This window comes from Lycium ferocissimum, chromosome 1 (assembly GCF_029784015.1).
Source record: "Lycium ferocissimum isolate CSIRO_LF1 chromosome 1, AGI_CSIRO_Lferr_CH_V1, whole genome shotgun sequence".
NCBI classification, from domain to species: domain Eukaryota; kingdom Viridiplantae; phylum Streptophyta; class Magnoliopsida; order Solanales; family Solanaceae; genus Lycium; species Lycium ferocissimum.
This window is the reverse complement of record NC_081342.1, coordinates 67,472,450-67,493,078: the sequence shown is the minus strand read 5'-3', so window position 1 is coordinate 67,493,078 and position 20,629 is coordinate 67,472,450. Positions and strand designations below refer to the sequence as shown.

The following is a 20,629-nucleotide window of genomic DNA, read 5'->3' as shown; positions in this document are numbered from 1 at the left end:
GAAGAGCCTCAACCTACTGCTACTTGGAGATAGAAGAGTCAAATGTTAAGCACTTAGACAGCTTTCAAGGGAAAGCTATTGAATTTCCTTTTGCCGAAAGTTTGGACAAAATTTTTCGTCAGTTCAAGCGTTATATATCACTAAGAGACTAGAATTTTGAAACATCCTACAATTGTAGAGTTCTTACGTCAAACTTGAAATATTTAAATTCTCAATTAATTTAAAATGCATATGTTCCATATATTTTAATTCTTTATCTGTGTGGTACAACTAGTTATGGATTTAGTAGTAATTTATTAGTCTTTTCAATTTTAATTTATGAGATATGAAAATCAATTGAGATTTTAAAATTTATAAGTATATTGTTTTCGTTTATAACATAAAAAATACAAAAAAGTTAATTGTTTGCGTATTTTTATTTATAATAGCTAAATGAGATCTAACTATCGAATGCCAGTATACATGCATAACAACACCTCACTATAGCAGCCATGAAATTTCCAGACAAACGCTGCCACTATAGAGAGGTTTGATTGTATGTCATTTTTTAAAGGGAAAAGGGTCAAAAATACCTCTCTACTTTGAAAAAAGGGCTAAAAATATCCTCCGAACTTATTGTGGGTCAAAAATACCCCTCCCATCCTTAAAGTTTTCAAATATATGCATGTCTTGACGGAAATTATCTCCCAAAATAACCCAAAATTATTTTTTAAACCCGCTCCATTATTTAAACCCAACCCAACTAAATAATAACCTATAAGATTCCCTTATTCCCCCAATACATAGGTTTGAAGTTTGAGGGAATTGGGGGAATAAAGAGATCTTATGGGTTATTGTTTAGTTGGGTCGATTTTTAATGATGGGGCGGATTTAAAAAATGATTTCGGGTTATTTTGGGGGATAATTTCCATCAAGATAGGGGTATATTTGAAAACTTTAACGATGAGAGGGGTATTTTTGACCCAAAATAAGTTCGGAGGATATTTTAGCCCTTTTTCCAAAGTAGAGGGGCATTTTTTACCCTTTTCCCTTTTTTAAAACCTACACTTTTGATGTTATACAATAACTTCAATATGCCTATTATGAATATGCATTATGGATTGCCATTTCAAGTATTTTTCCCTTTGGATTTCTTATGCTGGGATAGGAATCAAATAATAATTCCTTTTTAGGTGGTGTAAGAGCAGCTTCTTAATCAATTAATTATGAAATAACATTGGCCTGTGTTATTAATGTTTCTATATGTGATTCGGAGATCTAAAATTTTGATAAGTCAACCAAGGATGTTTGACTGGGCACGAAGTTTAAAAAGAAAGGAATACTTTTGAAATTTATGGTCTAAAATAAGTCATAGATATTTGTGAGACTGTAAATCATTTCATTAGGATAAAATAGGTATTCAAAGTTAAATTATTACAAAAACAACAGAAGAATACTTACTGCGTACACTCTACCCTCCCCAGACCCCACGTTGTGGTATTTCACTGGGTTGTTGTTGTTGTTATTGTAAACCCGATACTCTTGCTTAACAATAGAAGGATGATACTTGCTGCTAGCCACAAAATTTTAGTGATAGAAAACGAGTCTGTGCAGAGGCAAATCCAGGATTTTGAGGTTCGGGGTGCCACACTATTTTGGGCTTCGATTTGACTCTTTTTTTTAAGCTTGGATTCGAGTTAATTGTCAACTGATTAATATAGACAACCCAATTGCCACACTATTTTGGCTTCCATTTGATTTATTTTGAGTTTTGATTCGGGTTACTCATTTTTTGATTTGCATAGACAAACTGATTGTCATATATTAGGCTTTGACTTGATTTATTTTGAATCTCGGTTCGAACTCGTCTTTCGGTTTATATAAACAAACTTATTGTTACACTATTTTGGGTCTCAACTTGATTTATTTTGAGCTTCGGTTCAGGTCACTCGTCTTTCGATTTACAGTCAAACCTCTCTATAGTGGCAGCGTTTGTCCGGATTTATTTTGCATGTATATTGACATTCGATATCTAGGTTATAAATACAAATAATTAACTTTTTGTACTTCTTATTTATTCGAAAACAATATTTGTAAATTTTAAAATCTCAATCGATTTTCATTTCATAAATTAAAAATTGAAAAGACTAATAAATTACTACTAAATCCATAACTAGTTGTACCACACGGATAAATAATTAAAATATATGGAACATATGCATTTTAAATTAATTGAATTTAAATATTTCAAGTTTCGTAGAACTCTACAATTGTAACATTTCGTATATTAGTCTCTTATATAATATAACACTTGAATTGACGAAAGATTTTGTCCAAACTTTCAGCAAAAGGAAATTCAATACTTGAAGGATGTCTAAGTCTTAACATTTGACTATTTTGGGTTTCGACACTTTTGTTGTCATATAATATATTTCTTACAAAATATTATTACGCTATTTGAGTATGACTGTTATAGAGAGGTAATTTTACGAGTGTACCGCTATAACGGATGTCATTCGTTATAAGCAGCGATCTGCTATTATTAAAATATATGAAAAATCGATTCGGGAGAAAATCGGCCGTTATAGTGAAATGTTATTTATAACAAATGGCAATTATAGAGAGGTTTGACTGTATATAGACAAACTGATTGTCACACTATTGTGGACTTCGGCTTAATTTATTTTGAACTTTAGGTCGGATTATTCCTCTTTTCGGTTTATTTAGACAAATTGATTGAACAAAGTAATTTAATAATTATGACAATATTAAATAAAGCATAAATCTTTAATAGTATTATTAATATCAGCAAACTATTTTATTCATTATAATTGTCCTCGACGAATTTTCATATTCCGGAGCTATAGTCCAACTCAAAAATACTCAAATGGAACTCAGTGTAGATGCATTTTAGATTCTCAAAATAAACTTACTACAAATAAATACTGTGAACAATAAAATTAAACAGAAGCAATGATGAATAAATTTTAAAAATTCAATATGTAACTCATAAGCAAAAAAGAGTCAGCAGGAAATAAAGAAAAGGAAAGGAAGAAACAAGGAAAAGAGGGTAAAGAAGAAGCAAAACAGAAAAAGAAAAGAAAAAAGGAGAGTGAATCTACTGTGTAAGCTTCTTAAATGCAGAAATCAAAATAGTTCTAAAAAGGTGGAGTAGGCGTGATTTGATCCCAGGTGTTGTGGGCAGAAGATTAAGCCCTGTGCCAGTGGCACCAGACAGAGCTTTCTATTTATATGATTTCCTATATACACTCACATATATATATATATATATACAGGGTTTGGATCGAGGTGCAGGAGTGGCGTGGCACTCCCTCCCTCGTTAGTAGATTCGCTCCTGAGTCTGTGCTGTAATTAAAAGTGCACTTGAATGATGCTTCCTTTATCTCAATTTATGTGGGACAGTAGTTAGAATTTTGAGATTCAAACTTCTAAACTTTGATCATAAATTTGAATATAGAAGTTTTAAATTTTTTTAAATAAAATTTATATTTGAAAACTACATAAAAAGTAATTATAAACACAATAATTAACAACTTAAAATACTTAAAAGACCTATAAAGAAACTCCGGTCAAAGAAAAACTTGGTTGACTCTCGAAATTCTAACTGCACTACATAAATTGGAACAGAAAAGAGTAGTACATAGTAGAAAATTCAAATGGAAAATAATATTCTATGTCTAATTGAAGAAAATATTCACCCGAAATTACCCATATTTCTAATATTATCTAAATGATATTATATACTTTTATACAAGGTTGATACATTGTCTACAGTAAGTATGTTATGTTGTATATCGTGTGTATAAACACTATTGCAAACCAAAAAAAAAAAAAAGTTGACTATGCGAATGTAAAGTAAAAACTAATATTCGTTCCCGCGCGATGCGCAGATCGTTTCAAAGAAAAAAGTAGCGGGGAGAAGATAATAGAAACAAATGAATATGAACCATTTGTGATATATGCGACAAACTCAATACTGTACCATTTATGCTTAATAGCACACAAACATGGTGTTGGCAATTTCCAGTTGGTCTGGATTTATTTGCCTTCTCTTTCACCTTAAGCTCCTCCTTTTCTTGATTTTGCTCTGCTTGTGCTTTGGGCTCTCCTGCTATCTTTCCAATCCTTCCCATATCACTGCAGAAATTTCCCCTTCCTTTCGCCCTTTGCTCGTCTAATGCAGCCTGCAAATGAATTCATTTTTGCATTCAACAAATGAATAAACATGTAGCAATTCATTAAATAGAATAGATGATGATAAGAAGAAAAAAAATCAACCTCAATATGCTGTAATTGACACTTTTGCCTTTTCTTCTTCTTCTTAGTTTCCTAGTCAAGTAGAAGTTTGTTGAGCTTCTCACACCTGAAATTTCTCTTGTTAGTTAGAGGGCAAACAATTTTGGTCAAGTATATCATGAGAATCACGACATAATTGCCAGACATATAACTTGTGTGTCTCAATTCTTCAAATGGGAAAATAAACTGGCTAAATTTTGTATGTCTAGAATGAGTGAAAATTTCTCAAGAAGCTGAAGCTGAGAGGAAATAGATGCTCTAAATTGCTCCATCTTATTTCACAAAACCAATATCTAACACGATATTCAATTACCTCACAATTTTAGCTCTCATTTAGAATCTCACATTTCCTTTCAATGCTACTAAAATCTCTTCTCCTGAACTGGAACATTTGACACCATACTTACAACCTACATACCTTGGAATAACAAAAATAATAATACCTTGTTGTAGAGAAGCAGGGACCAAGGAAAGTAAAATGCAAAAAACACTTGAATCTATACAACTTAAAAGGTCATTCATCAGCTGTATCTATTAGCGGCCTTGCAACCAACAAATATTTACCCAAAGATATCTCCTCCAAGCTTACCAAATTTCCGCACTGTATCACAAGGTTGATTTGGACCATCAGAATTCAAGGTGACTTGAAGAACATGTACGCTTATAGAACGGAAGCAAACACAGACTAACCTGGAAATGGCATACACATGGATTAAACACAGGCTAACCTTGAAATGGCTTACACATGTATTAAATTTATCAGAAGCTTCTCATAAAATAACTAATTACATGATTAACCTAAAAAGTACAACCTTAACGGCTTGGGCTGGCCTCAATTTTAGCCATAATCTCTTTGGCAAAGTAATGTAGGCAATGGTGGCTATCTGCTTGCTTACGATCCTAGAGTTTGCACTGCAAAATAATCTGCAAAAACAAACAAACACAATTAATTAATAGACCAAATCATAGATCCTAGCTAGAAGTATAAATAGCAAGAAGTCCTGCCAGGTAAAGGAAATTTGATCTCTTAAATCAGATAGAACATCTATTAAAAGAAGAAAAACTATTAACAATAACCTCTTCCATCTACATAGAAAATAGAGATAAAAACTGATTATGAGAATAAACAAAGCTTATAAAAAACACCATACATTTCTATGAGGCAGAATAGTATATTCGATTGAGAATAAGTCTCGAGCACGAATGAAAAAATCTATAACCTTCCAATATGTAGCTTTGTATATAATATATAGTATAAATATGTACCCAGCTTACTCGAAATTCAACAAAGAGTAGAAAAATAATAAAAACAAAAACTGACCAACTTAAAAAAAGTAAAACCCGTTTTTCTTCAGCTGTAAAAAAAAGAAATGAACGAAATGAACACTTCTTTTTAAACAAAGTACGAAATGAACACTCTTTGCGCATAATTACATACCAAAGATAGCATATATGATATATCCAACCAACCACAAAAGATAGATTTTTGTTTTACGTTACATGATATTTAACCATAAAGGTATTACAAACTGCATATCAAATTCTTGCAAACACCTAAGGGTTGGCTTCATCTCCTCTTGCCTTACCTTTGTAGAGTGATAGGCAGACTCAAGAGGAAGAGATCCGACGATATCGCTCTTAAAGTAGAGAAGTTGTAACCATCTCCAAAACTATAAGTATTAAATTCAAATTTTAAATATGTATCTCTTAAAACTAATTAACCACTCTCAATTCAAAAGTTAATACTAAACAAACATGCAAATGATACAACTATATACATGTGAGATGTAACTGAAGTAGTAGTCCAAGTAAACAGGGCTTACTATCTTCTTTAGACTGACATTATGAAATCTCCACACGTTAATAAAAACCAACTACGCAAGAAAAATTAGATGCAAAAGAAACGTATATAGCACAATGAAATTTACAAACATGGAAACAATAGTACTACACTGATTTGAAAATGTTACCAATATAGTAGTCTTTCATGGTTTCAATTGTAGCAGCAGTTCTATCAATCTGAATCATCTAGCCTATCTTTTCTTCAAGGGTCGTTCGATCAAAGAAGATCTTTAACTCTAACCCCATCTGGTTGTTTTGGCTCCTCCTACTTCATGTACTTCTGTTAGTATTAGTTAATGATTGACGGGGAAGTATTGAGAAGATATTTTGGTGAATATATTTTCCGGTTGTGATTAAAAGGTACCTATTCCGAAAAGGTTTAAGTTAAAAAGTGTCTATTCCTAAGAGATGTATCTGTTGGTTTGAATAGACACTTAGGTATTATAAGTACCAGATTATTTCCAAATATGAATAAGATTTTTTCTTTCTCTTTCACTACAAATTACAACATTCTGTTCTTGTGGGAAATTCGAATTAATTCTTTGGTATTCGAATTTCGGAGGCTTTGTAAAATCCTGGAGGAATTCTGCCACCTTCCCTGCAGCAACGAAGTGAGAGGCTTAAATTCCTTAAGGACAAAGATAACGCTATCAAAGTCAGATTGTTCTTCCCCAAGTATTATTTTCTAACAATAACAAAGGATGGAGAAGGATTACTCTATCAAAGTCGGATTGTTCTTCCCCAAGTATTATTTTCTAACAACTTCTGAGCCATTACATTCTTGTTGATGCAGCTCCACCATAACAGCGGAGCTCCAACCCACCAAACCCAACATTTCCTATCCATTTCGACCTCCTTAACACTATTATGACATATAGAAGATGTGAATTTTTACTATGGTGCTTGGAATTCGATTGAATAACCAGAAAAATACAGGTTGAAGGGTGTAAGAAAATGCACGATCTTGAATGTTTTAGTGAAAGAATGCAGTAGGCAAAGTGTTGGAAAAATAATTATTTTATTATCTCAAAACGAATTATTAGTTTCTAATATTTCTATTTACAATTTCAACAATCAATTGGTACAAAAATTGAATTGCCTTAATGGCATTTATTATGGGAATATTTGATCCGTTGCCAGAAGGTTTTCTTCAAACTATTGATTGTCACATATTGATTTTTAATGAGCAATAAGTTGTCATTTTGTAACATATAATTTGAATTCATTGCAATTCAAATGATAACGTATTTGACCTCTTAAATGGTTATCTTTGGCTTATATTCATTTAAATTAAAATGAGAACGTTGGCAGATCTTCAACAATGGTTTTCAACTACTACCTATATATATAGTTCTATATATCTACTTTAGAAAGGCAACAAAGTAAAAACTTTAGAACACTTTTTCTTCGTTTAGTGCTGGATACAAAAAGATAATCTTTGTCAGTTTCTGTGCTCCTAGTTTATACTAGAAGAGCTTGTTGAATCCTGGGGGATACACCTACACCAGGTGAATTATCCTTAAGGACAGTGTCTTTTGACACGCCTCAAGCTACAAGAGTTTCTGTGATTTCCGTAATATTTCCAACAATCTTAAGGATAATTACTATTTTATTGTCATGGATCACGGAAAAGATCAAAGCCTACCATTACCGATAATACTGATGGTGTTCCCGTTGCACAAACACCTCCTGTTGTTGTTCCTGTTGTGTCTCCACACAACTTTGCTAAACATTTCCCAGATGTTTCAAAGGTGGATGTTTTTGGCGGACAAAATTTTAAGAGATGGCAGGAATGTATTTTTTCTGCTCTTGACATGTATGGTGTGGCGTTTGCACTAACAGATTCAAAACCTGATGAATCTTCTTCTGCGGAACAAAACCAATGGGTTTATGCAAACAAGGTATGTAAGCACACTATACTAAGTACTCTTTCTAACGAGTTGTTCGATGTGTATTGTTCTAATAAAGAAGCAAAGGAAATTTGGGACTCGCTGCATGCTAAGTATACTGTTGAAGATGCTACCAAACAAAAGTTTGTTATTGGTAATTTCTACAAATGGGAGATGACCGAGGACAAAGACGTGAAGATACAAATCAATGAGTTCCACAAACTAGCAGTGAAACCTACTTAGGGGTACATGGGGGTTTGTAACTATATAAGTAGTCTTTTCTTTTGTTATTAGACTACAACGTATTCAATGTCGATGAGTAGTAGAAACGCAGCTTGGTCTTTACTCCTTCCAAAAGAACCAAATAGCAGTGATGATGAGAGTTCAAATCATAGCGATTTTCGAGTGATAATAGTGATTTCAAACTAGGCAGCTAAATCCCACCTTCTATAGAGCGTAATGATGATTTTGCGGTGTGAAATATTGATTCGCCAGAATATTATTGCGGTTTACGCCGAGAATGGTCACATCGGCTTGCGGAATCAGAACGTCTTGTTCGTGACTTGAAAAATCTCAACGCTCTAATCCCAACAAGGTACTCAATAACCATGCCTCGAGTAGGTCCAGAAACTTGCGAGCTTGCCGTAGGTCCAGAAACTTGCAAGCTTGCCGTACAAAGGATTAGAAAAGAAAACAATAGAATGCTGGCAAGACGTTGTAGATTTTACATGCTAAAGTTGGCCGAAGAACAAGCATCATCAACCGGTAGAGAACTGACATCTACTGAAAAAAGATATGTCTTAAGAAACCGCCAATATTTTTCTGACGACGATATTGAGGACTTCTATTCTGATGAAGATTAGGGGTTATTTAAGTTCTTTTAAATTTCTACCTCATGCGGTTAATTTGTATTGTTAGTTTATGATGAAGTCATCAATAAGAAAAAACTTAGTAAGTTTTAAATTTGTTTTGATTGTTTAAGTCTATTATTAATTTCTAGAGTTAATAATCCATAAAAAATTCAATAACAATAACCGCATTCACAAACATCGGGTTCTATAGCAAAGTGTGTTGAAGCGGTGAAAATGGAGGAAATGAAGGAAAAGAGTTTGCTGAAAAATGGCTAAGTGGGGAAGAGAAGGCACTCCATTTTTCTCCATGGAAGTTGGTTTGAACTCTTCAGCCTCTAGGTTAAGTGTTTTTTGGCTGAAATTATTGTTGTCATTGCTAAAATAAGAACAAGAAGAGAAAAAGAAAGAGAATATAATGAACTTTTACAAAATAGATGAAAGGGTGTTGTATGGTATCAAAGGTTTAATTAATATTAATGGCTTTGTTAACTCGTGCTCGAATTTTCTATGTGACACGGATGAATATCTTCAGGTTGTTTTCTCTCCTCCGAGGAACGGCGCATCTAGCTTGACAAAGCCAATACCTATTGGCAAACTAGCTCTAGGTCCTCCTGTTCCTTCGTCCCCTCCTTCGCCCAATGATGATTAATTAGAAGCTTTGTTGCTATATAATTTGAACCAAAATAACACTAACAAGTTTCCAAACAAACAAAACTTACTTCGGGGTACTTTAGAATCCCTAGAACGACGATCCAAACGTTTAGGTGTACTTAATGTAATGAGCCGACATTATTGTACGCAAAAAAAAGATATTAAGTTCTATATAAAATATTGATATTCCGGCGTTTTGAAACATGACTAATCTTTAGTCAAAGTATGGAAAAAAAGGTCAATTTTTAAAAAAATTGGCCAAAGAACAAAGGGGGCAGATTTTGTTGCCCTCTTTCACGCACGAAATTCGTGCGTGAAACCTACTTATGTAATTTTATTTTGGTGTTAGTTTCGTTTTTTTTTTTTTTTTTTTCGTACTAAAAAAATCGCGGGCTCCTTAATTATGGTCGGATCACATAACAATGCATGGAAAGAACGACTATCGTTGAAGATAATCTTTTCATAGTTTGTATATTTACTACTTTTGTCTTTATTTTATATCTCTATTTGGCTTCACAAATGTCAGTCTCCCACTTTTTCCACCATTGTATATTTGTTAATCACCCAATACCAAATAAAATGATCAACTCAATTTATTTAATCACTTAATATCAAATCAAGTGAATAACTCTTAATCACTTTCTCAATTTCAATTTGTTTGTCTTGCTTTACTTTTTGGTCTGTTTAGAAAAGAAAGTCACTTTCTACATTTAGTAACAACTTATATCCAATATCCTACATAACATATTTAAGACCTCAAGATTCAAATGGTATTTTAATACTTACATACATCTTTAATTTAATACTACATGATTCAACTGCCTTCTTTATTTTCTTAAACTTTTTGTCAAGTCAAACTAAAACAAACAAATTGAAACGGGGGAGTATAATTTATCACACTCGTAAGAATATTTTAGTTTTGTGTCTCTAATCATTATTAAGTTGTTTTATTATTTGTCATGGTAGACTCTAAAGGGCCCGACTATAAAAGTATTTAATTTGACCAGGTAAATTCCTTCTCCAACTCGTCTTGATAGTGTAGAGATTTAGGATTATAGTTTTAAAATTGTAGTCAAATAACAATTCTTTACTGGAAATCAAAGTCAAAGACACCTAGTAAAATCCGAATATAATTATGTTTTTTTTTTAAATAAAAAAAATAGTTTTTTAGTTGAGTTCGAAGTCCTAGATATTAAAAAAAATTAATATGACAATTTTATCCAATATGATATTGCTTTCTAGAGAAAGTTTTAACTTAAAGAGGTATAAAAGTAGTTCAATATTTGAAGGATATTTTGGTCAATTAATATTTATATTCATGCTTTTAAAATAATTAGTCTCTACGAATGTGCATTGCACAATTCCCTATCAATTATCACCATAAAGAAATGTTAGGTAATATTACTTGCAATGGCGGAGCCAGGATTTTTCTCTAGGGGTTCAAAAATATAAAAGAGTAAGAAACGAGGAAGCCAAGGGGGTTCAACATCTACTATTTATATATAAAAAATAATTTTAACCTTGTGTATACATGATAATTTTTTGCCGAAGGGGATTCGGGTGAACACCCTGGCGACCACTTGGCTCCGCCCCTGATTACTTGTAATTACATTATAGTTGTTTAATGAGGTACAAAAGTGTTATTAGACAATAATTTTAATAGTGAGGTAAAAGATATTATTAAAAAATTTAACATTCTCAATTTTATACTCTTTTTTTTTGGGTAAAAGGATTATCAATTTACATATTTCCTTCATCCAATTAAATATAAATATATGTCTTACTCCTACAATAGAAAGACTATCACACATTTGCTCAGAGGGAATCAAGTCCTTTTCCATCTAGTAGTATTTACGGAAATATGCTGTATAGTAAGGTTTTGGACCTTAATTAGGTATTGTCTATCTTAGTTGTAATAGGATTAAGTCTAAAAAGAAATGTTGTAACGTTCTTTTAGGTATTTGGTTTAAGAAGTATGTTCAAAAACAGGAGTAGAAATTATTAAGTGTATGTTCAACGAACCCAACCGGTAGTTTAGTAGTATTAGGACACTTCACGGTAGACGAATTACACGCAGATTTGTATTAGGATGAGGCCTAGATATTACAATCTTAATCAATCAATAATTATTTTTCAATAATATATTTTAACTTTTGAAGAGTATAAAAGTCATTCAATATTTGAAGGATATTTTGGCCAACCAATATTTTTATTCATGCTTTTAAAATAATATAGATATAGATAAATAAATATATAGATATAGATATGACTGCATGGATATAAAATTTATCTTTGAATTTGTACTCCCTCTGTTCACTTTTACTTGTCTACTATTCCAAAAATAGATTTTCATTTTTACTTGTTAGTTTTCGCATATTAAGATAAAATAACTTTTTTCTTTCTGTTTTACTCATGGTATTAAATACTCACTTCAAATCATTTTTTCAAATCCAATAAAAATATGCACCAATTAATATGAGTAAATTATGTGCTTCATTTATTAATAGCGTGAAAAGTCTAAAGTGGACAAATAAAAGTGAACGGAGAGAGTATATTATTAACATTATCCCATTTACAAACCCCCCCCCCCCCCCCCACCGACTTAACCAGTATCCTAAACGGTGTCGTATTGGGTGAATGAAGTCTCCCCTATTTAATTCCTTAAAGTTGCCTTCAATTATCCCTCTTTCATTATTTCCAATTGGTTTTCCGATCGTTGCAGCAGAACAGTGTATAATCACCACATTAAGGTAGTTTTCAGATCCCTAAAATTTTACTTTTATATCTTATAAACCCTAGAGATAAAGCTCCATTTTAGGGTTTCATTATTCTTCTTTTAATTGTTTGAATTGTTTATGCAATCACCTATGTTATTGTGTATTGCTTTGAAATTGTTATTGTTGTTGTTGTTGTTGATGATTGTGGTGTAATTTGCACTTTAACTAATAACAACTTATATCTGAAAAAACCCCAGAGAAAAAGCTTGATTTTTTTTATTTTTTTTTTGATTTTAGGGTACGTTATTCTTCGTTAAATTTGTTTGAATTGTTTTATGCAATCACCAATATTATTTAGACCCGCAAGGGTGGCTCAGTTGGTTGAGCGTAGGGCTTTCATAATGGAGGTTTCAGGTTCGAAACCCCCGGGGGATTTGCCTTCTGGGTTGAGCTCGTCGTACGGGGCTTGCCTACTGCGGGTTATCTCTCCTGTGTGGTTTGCGATTTGTGCAACAGGAGATGGGTTTACCGTGTGCGCACCCGAAAGGTAGAGGCTGCGGGTTCCCATGTCATCAAAAAATAAATAAATAAGTATATTATTTAGTATTGGAGTGAATGTTGTGTGGAATGGAATTGATATTGACGATTGATATTGCCAAACAGATTATTTGAGTTATTGTGTAGTGGCTTGATATTAAGGATTCATATAGCCGAACTAAACTAGTTTGAGATTGAGGTGTAATTCATGTAATCTGCACCTTTATTAACCCTAGGAATTATTTGACTTCTTTTATAAAAAAAAAAAAATATATATATATATATATGTACACACACACACTTGTTTTAAGACAAATTATTGAGTGTTGGTTTGATATTGAGGATTCATATAGCCGAACTAAATTAGTTTGAGATTGAGGTGAAATTCGTGTAATCTGCACCTTTATTAACCCTAGCAATTATTTGACTTCTTTTATAAAAAATTATACTTTGGCTTGATATTGTTATTGTTGTTGATGTTGTTGTTATTGATGATTGTGGTGTTATTTGCACTATTTTACATCTGAAAAACCCTAGAGAAAAAAAGAAAAAAAGGCATGATTTTTGTAATTAGTTGTGCAATCACCGTAGCTTGTTATAGGACAAATTTATTGAGTATTTAGGATTCATATAGCCTAACCAAACTAGTTTGAGATTGAGGTGAAATTGTTATTGTTCTTGTTATTTTTGATGATTGTGGTGTAATCTGCACTTTTACATATGTTACTCGGACTCTTCACAAATATCGGCGGGTGCGTGTCAGATCCTCCAAAAGTAGTGTATTTTTGGAGGATCCGACACGGGTGCGGCAACATTTTTGGAGAGTTTGAGCAACTTAGCTTTTACCAACAGTTTATATCTGAGAAAACTAGAGAAAAAGCACGATTTTATGGTTTAATTCTTTTCCCTTTTATTTTTGAAAAAAAAAATGATTGTGCAATTACTGATAGCTTGATTTTAAGAAAAACTATTGAGTATTGGAGTGAGCGGGTCCGAATGGAATGGAATTGATATTGAGGATTCATATAGCCTAACCAAACAAGTTTGAGGTTGAGGTGACATTGTTCAATCTGCACCTTTATTAACTAGGAAATTATTTGAGCTCTTTTTTTTTTTAATTGATTCTGCAATCACCTATAGCTTGATTTAAGGCAAATTATTGAGTATTCTGGATTTCATATAGCCGAACGAAATTAGTTTGAGATTGAGGTGAAATTGTTATTGTTGTTGTTGTTATTGATGATTGTGGGGTAATCTGTACTTTTACTAACAGTTTATATCTGGAAAAAAAAAAAAAAACAGAGAAAAGGTGTTAAGGCACGATTTCATGGTTAAAATCGATTGATTATGCTATTGTCGATAGCTTCTTAAGACAAATTATTGAGTATTCAGGATTCATATAGCTGAACCTAACTAGTTTGAGATTGAGGAGAAATTGTTATTGTTTGTGTTCTTATTGATGGTTGTAGTGTAGTGTATTCTGCACGTTTAGTAACAGCTTATATCTGAAAAACCCCAAGAGAAAAAGCAGACAAGGCACGATTTTATGATTTAATTCTTTGGCTTCTTTAAAAAAAAAAAAAAAAAAAAAAAAAAAAAACTGTTTTTATTGATTGTGCAATCACCCGGTAGCTTGTTTTAAGAGAAATTATTGATTGTTGGCGTGAACGGGTCCAAATTGAATGGAATTGATGTTTAGGATATATAGCCGAACCAAACTAGTTTGTGGTTGAGGTGAAACTGTGTAGTCTACACCTTTAATTAACCCTAGGAATTATTTGAGTTCGCTTACATCAATCATCACATTGAAGGGGCTCTCAAAATTTATAGTTATTTGTCTTTTAGGGAGAAATCAACTACCTTACAACATTTATCTCGTTGGAGCTTTAAAAATTTGTATCTTTTTGTCCTTTGGGAGGCTTTCACCATCTGTCTGTTGGTTTTTGATATTACTCTACCTTAGAAATCTACTACATTGGGTAGTTATAGTTTCATGGAATCAAATGGTTGTTCTCGGTTTAAATATGGAATCTATCTGAATTTGAAAGGTGATCTTGCTTTTTGGTTCAAATTGGGAATTGTTTTAAAAGCTAGGGCTTGTGAGTTTTGACCCTTAACTATTACTCCCTCCATCCCAAATTCCCAATTTATGTTGCACCATTTAAGAAAGAAAAAAAATACTTTTGATATTTGTGGTCCAAAATAGGCCTTAAATATTTGTGTGGCTGTAAATCATATCATAAAGTTAAATTGTTTCTAAATATATAAAGGTGACATATTTGTGTGGCTGTAAATCATATCATAAAGTTAAATTGTTTCTAAATATATAAAGGTGACATTCTTTTTGTGATACTAAAAAGGAAAGTGTGCCACATAAATTGGGACAGAGGGAGTAATTTTTGGTATACATCTTATTACTATTCTGATTTAGATCCGAATTTGAAATTTTGAAAAGTTAGGGTTGGGAATTTTGATGCCTATGTTGTGATTTTCAGTGAAAACAGACTGTTATACTTTTTGGCTATGAATTTGAAACTTTGAAGAGCTGCTAGGGTTCGGAAATTTGATGCTTACGTGTTATAGCTCACAGATTTTTCACTTCTGAATTTAGCACAGAATTTGGAACTTTAAAAAGCTGCTAGGGTTTGGAAATTTGATGCTTACATGTTGATTATTAGTGTATACAGCTTTTTTCACTTCTGATGATTTTAGCTCTGAATTTGGAACTTTGGAAAATATTCTTTTTGAATTTTGATGCTTAAATTGATTTTTTTGGTGTATACAGGTTGTTGGTGAGAAACAGTCAACATGCCAGCCACAGCAGGTAGGGTTCGCATGCCCGCGAACAATAGGGTTCACAGTAGTGCAGCCCTACAGACGCATGGCATCTGGCAAAGTGCTATTGGTTATGACCCATATGCCCCTAGCAAGGATGAGGACAAGAAATCATCTACCCAGAATACATCGTCGGCTGCAGATTCGGAAAATGCTTATGCGAGCTTTCAGGGTTTGCTTGCACTTGCCCGAATCACGGGATCCAATGCTGATGAGACTCGTGGATCATGCAAGACATGTGGGCGGGTAGGCCACCTCACTTTTCAGTGTAGGAATTTCGTGACTGTGAAGGATGATAACAAGGATGCGGAGGCAATTGAAGCTGCCGTGTTGTCTGGATTAGGGAAGATTAAGGGGAACGGGTCTAAGATGAAGGGGAAAGCAGAAAATGAGGAGAGCAGTGAAGAAGAGGAGAGTGAGAGTTCTGATTCAGATTACGATTCCGAAATGGAGAGGGCAATTGCTGAGAAGTTTGGTAAGAAGGTGAGTAGGAAGTTGAAGTCATCATCTAAGAAGCACAAGAAGAAATATTCGGATTATGATGATTCTGATGACGAGTCAGACTCTGGAAAAAGGAAAAAGAGGGGTAGATCAAAGAGGAGGAGGAGTGGGAAGAAGAAGGGACACAGTGATTCGGAGGATGATGATGAAGATAAGGATCGCCGGAAGAGGAGGAGGGAGAAGAGGAGGAAACGGGATGACTCGTCAGATGACGAAGAGGATCGTCGGAGGAGGAGAAAAAGTAGGAAGGAGAAGAGGAGGAGGAGAAGTCACAGACATGCAGACAGTTCTGATGAATCAAGTGATGAATCTCCTCCAAGGCACAAGCGTAGGAGCAGGAGAGCAGCAGCATCTGATTCTGATGCCAGCAACTCTGATGATGCACGAGTTGGCAGGGACAAAAAACGTTCTGAGAAGAGCAGGAGGAAACGTCGTGATGATGAAGAATAGTAATGGACTTGTGAAATGAGATTTATTATCTACTATCTGGAGTGCAGGTTTCGTTCCTTTCCATGGAACTGCTTATCTAGGCACTGTGTGAATCTGTCTTATGTCTATTTTCATTTTTTGCCTCAACAAATACTCAGTCTGCTTGTAATTTTCCCTTAATGGTCTTGAGTATTGTTCCAACTGATGTTGCAGTATTGTCAGTTATTTTAGGATATTGCTATCCCTGTTGAACTTAAATCATGTTATCCTTTTGGAGGTTTGTGGAGTTACTAATTACAATCCGTAACTTGTGCAACTTCATCGGGTATTAGTTGAAGTGATAAATGAGCCTATATTTACAGTATTGATAACATCATGTGTTTAAATTTTTCAAGAAATATGTTACCATAGCCTTTTAAGATTTGATTGTGCAACGCCCTTTTTTGTTTCACATTTCGGGGAATTGTATTTGGATTGTGGTGTACAAGCTAATGTCTGGTTATGCTCAGTATTACTAATGGCCCGAAAACCATAAGTCAGAAGAACGATCTAATCATCGGGTCAAGTTGGCAAAAGTTGCTGGAACTCACCTGCAGTAGAACAGTTCCCTTAACAAACCAAAACCAGAAACAGCTTGATTTGCAAATCTGGGAGTTGCAAAGGAGGAGTAAAGAAGGTGAGAGTTAAGCACGACTTTCTTCTTGTTTTAACTAATATCCTAGTTTTAAGAGAAGAAGAAAGTCTAGCTGGAATAACCTTGAGATGTCTTAACACTTTCACTGTTTCACACACGTCTTCTTTCCTTCCCTGCTTGTAGTGCTTGTCTAGTTTTGGGTCTGTCAATGCTGGCTAGAGTCACACTTACTCTAAGACAAAAACTTGATATACAATGAATGAGATGTATTAGATTTATGACAATAAGGATGTAACCTAGTGGTCTATGAAGTGGGTGCAAACTTTAGAGACCGGGGGTTTAAATTCCAACAAGGACAAAAATGCTTGGTGATTAGTACTTGGAGGAATAGACGAGGTGTGGGTTGGAGCCACCTATTAGGGAGGGGAGGATTCAATTGAACCCTCTTCGTTGAAAAACCTATCGTTTGTAGGGTTAAGACAATATTTTTTTTTTGTGGTTGTATAGATCGCTGAATCCTCTTGATATCATAGGAACTTTTATTTTATTGGTAAGGTGGTTCAGAAATTACTTTACATCTCTAGTGGAGCTGACTCTTCCTACATTTGTAACCTGTGTATCCTCTTGATGCTTTATTATTAATATAACCCTTATTTCTTAAAAAGAGAAATTACTTTCAATCCTAGTTTCAAATCCCAAGTGTGTAAATCTTTTATATTTTCCAATACCCGTGCGAACATGGTGGAGGTTATTCAACTACTAAATCCCATTTGGTTAAGGGACCAGAATCAATATGCTTTCAGAATTTCTGATTTCGCCACTGAGTGTCAGTTCAAGGAGCTTCAAGCACTTGGTCATGTGAGTTGATAGGTGAAGTAAGGCGATGAGTGATTCTTTCTGCCTACTGTAACTTGTAATCTCGTTGTGAATACCCAAAGTAGTACTCCTTCCGTCCCAATTTATTTGATACTTTTCGCTTTTCGAGAGTCAAACGAGTTGTTCTTTGACTGTAATTTTTACACACGTCTTTTAAATATTTTAAATTATTAATTATGGTGACTTATAGTACTTTTTACGTAATTTTCAAATATGTAAATTTTATTTCGAAATTTTTTGAAGTTTGACTCTCGAAAAACGAAAAGTGTCAAACAAATTGGGACAGAGGAAGTATAAACTCTTCTTCAATAGGAGTTTGACTAATTCAGCAAAAGTTAGATGTACATTAACTTCCTTTGTCTGTATAGAATCAGAGATCCTTTCTAAGCATGTGGACACCCTTTCAACCGGTGTGGTACTTAAAACACCTTTGCAACCAATGTGAGACCTAAATATGAAATTTCGTTTATGCTAAACGCATTCAACCAATGATCTATGTGAGATATCAATATGAAATTTTCAAATTTAGGAGACAAACTTAACACCCTAGAACAAATGAATGAGGTATAAGAACATGAAAAGTCTACAAACTTGAGATATTATCTGTTACATTCAAAATTCAAGCTTGGGCATACTAAAAGTAATTGACGATCTCATGTCAGGGGTGGGGCTACATTATTAGTTACATGTTTGGACAGATTTGATAATTTTTGCTTAGACTCTGTAGTTGTATTAAGAAATTCATAAAATATGTACAAATAGCTAATTGCGAACCAAGTAACTTAAACTAGGTATAACTTTAGTGGCAAGTTCAGAAGCCATAAACCTCCAATTTTGACTCTGCTTGTCCCAGTATGAATAGGTTAAACCCAACTAGTTAGTACAAAGTTGATTCGGCCGCCAAACACAGTGGAGTGACTTAGTCGTTAACAGAGTGGATGAAAATCGTGGGAAATCATAATTCAGATCCCAGTAAAGACCGAGAATGCTATGTGATTATTCAATCTGCCTAAGTATTACCAAACAAAATTACTCGATATCTGTGTTAGTGAAAGGTAGCATGTGCAACTGGCCTCGTGATTTAAAAAAAAAAAGAGTTGACTAGGCCTACACCAATTTGAAGAGAAGTATAGTTTGATGATCTGGTTAGTAAGCCCAGTTAATCATGGAGCATATAGACACCAAAAAGCTTACTGGTCGAAACAAAGTAAAAAAAACAGTCTTAAAGTTGGAACAATCTTAACAAGCAAGATCTTAAAATCTAGTAGTTGCTAAAAAACAAAGTGACAAAGAGAGAAAAAAAAAATTAATGGCACCTGGTCTCTTCTTTTAACAATGGGAAGGCTTTTTTTCTTTCATAAAAACAGAAAGAAAACCAGAAAAGAAGCTAAGAATATAATCAAAGTGTATATGAAAGAAACCTTGGAAATGGGGAAAGGAGGACCTGATTGAGAGATGCATCAAAGGGAATCCTTAACTCATCTACTTTACAGTTTGGTGATCAATGAATGGCTTTTCAAATATAAATCACTTTTCCAAACTTTGCATATTGTTTTTGTGTTTGTATTGTTTTTTGGTTGCAGTACTTTGAAGCATTCCTAACGTTAAAAGATGGTCTAATCTGTCTATTCTCCACTTGTTAACCTTTATGTACTTCTTTACAATTTAGGAAAAAGACTTCTGGCTTGTTCAAAATTACTTGTTGATTCTCCCATTTTTTTCTTATTCATTTTGGAGGAAAATTAAGAGGGTTCCCTCCCTATCTTTCCTTTTAAAAAAAAAAATGGTGGGTTCGCGTCAGCTTTACACGGCTCTACTATTTCACCGGGTACCTGCTACCTCTCACTAGTAAAATAATGTGCCCGCCAAAACTTAGGTAGATAGTAGATGGAGCTAGGAATTGGAAGGCTATGGATTCAAGATTCTAGTCCTTCTAAGTTATTTGGTTTAGAACTGATAATTTATACATATTCAATGAATTTTTAAGACAAAAATGGGGTTTCCACCAAAGTTACCAGGTTCGGCCGTACCCCTAATCTGACTCTAGCTATGCCCCTGGTTGATAGGAGGAAATCATCTATTGTTTTTGTTATACTATGTTGCGATTTGAACTCTTGGTCTTCCATAGTTTTGATCACATTTTATTGAATGTTGTGTCATACCCTTGGGTGCATTGATAATCTACTGTTTATATGTGGAAAAATAGCAACATCATGAAAAACTTGATCCTAAAGCAGAAAACTTTGATCAAAATGTTGAGAGGAATAACTAAAAATTGAGGGGGGAAAGGGAGCCAGAATTAATGAAAAACTTGATCAAAATGTTGATACAAAAGCTCTACTGTTTTATACTCCTATTCATGTGCTAGCAGAATGAAATAAAGCTTTAAGAACAAAGAATGTACCCATAATCACGAATAAAAGTTGGAATATAACAATTAAAAAGCACAAATGTACATGTTCCTTGATTTAAAAAGGTCTAATTGACACAAACTATCAGGTTTTTACAAAATATTATAAACGATATAATTCATTTTATTAGGAACTAGTAATTGATGATATTTTAACAAAA

The 20,629-nt window shown here is 33.6% G+C and overlaps 1 protein-coding gene and 1 long non-coding RNA gene across 2 annotated transcripts; one reads left to right on the top strand and one right to left on the bottom strand.

The window, feature by feature from the left end:
• Positions 1-3,920: 3,920 nt before the first annotated feature.
• LOC132030871 (uncharacterized) lies at positions 3,921-6,573 on the bottom strand. The gene is made up of 4 exons (XR_009408128.1): positions 5,883-6,573; positions 5,109-5,220; positions 4,279-4,986; positions 3,921-4,184 (listed from the first exon to the last, which is right to left on the bottom strand). It is a non-coding gene; the product is annotated as an uncharacterized LOC132030871 (long non-coding RNA).
• A 5,551-nt stretch (positions 6,574-12,124) lies between these two features.
• Positions 12,125-16,919, top strand: LOC132057971 (CAX-interacting protein 4). Its single transcript, XM_059450548.1, has 2 exons — positions 12,125-12,279; positions 15,569-16,919. The coding sequence occupies exon 2, from the start codon at positions 15,592-15,594 to the stop codon at positions 16,567-16,569; it is 978 nt and encodes a 325-aa protein (XP_059306531.1). The 5' UTR covers positions 12,125-12,279; positions 15,569-15,591; the 3' UTR covers positions 16,570-16,919.
• The last annotated feature ends 3,710 nt before the right edge of the window (positions 16,920-20,629 follow it).

Bases quoted from the DNA above. Each gene is read 5' to 3' on its own strand.
- LOC132057971 (XM_059450548.1), top strand. From the start codon at position 15,592: ATGCCAGCCACAGCAGGTAGGGTTCGCATGCCCGCGAACAATAGGGTT.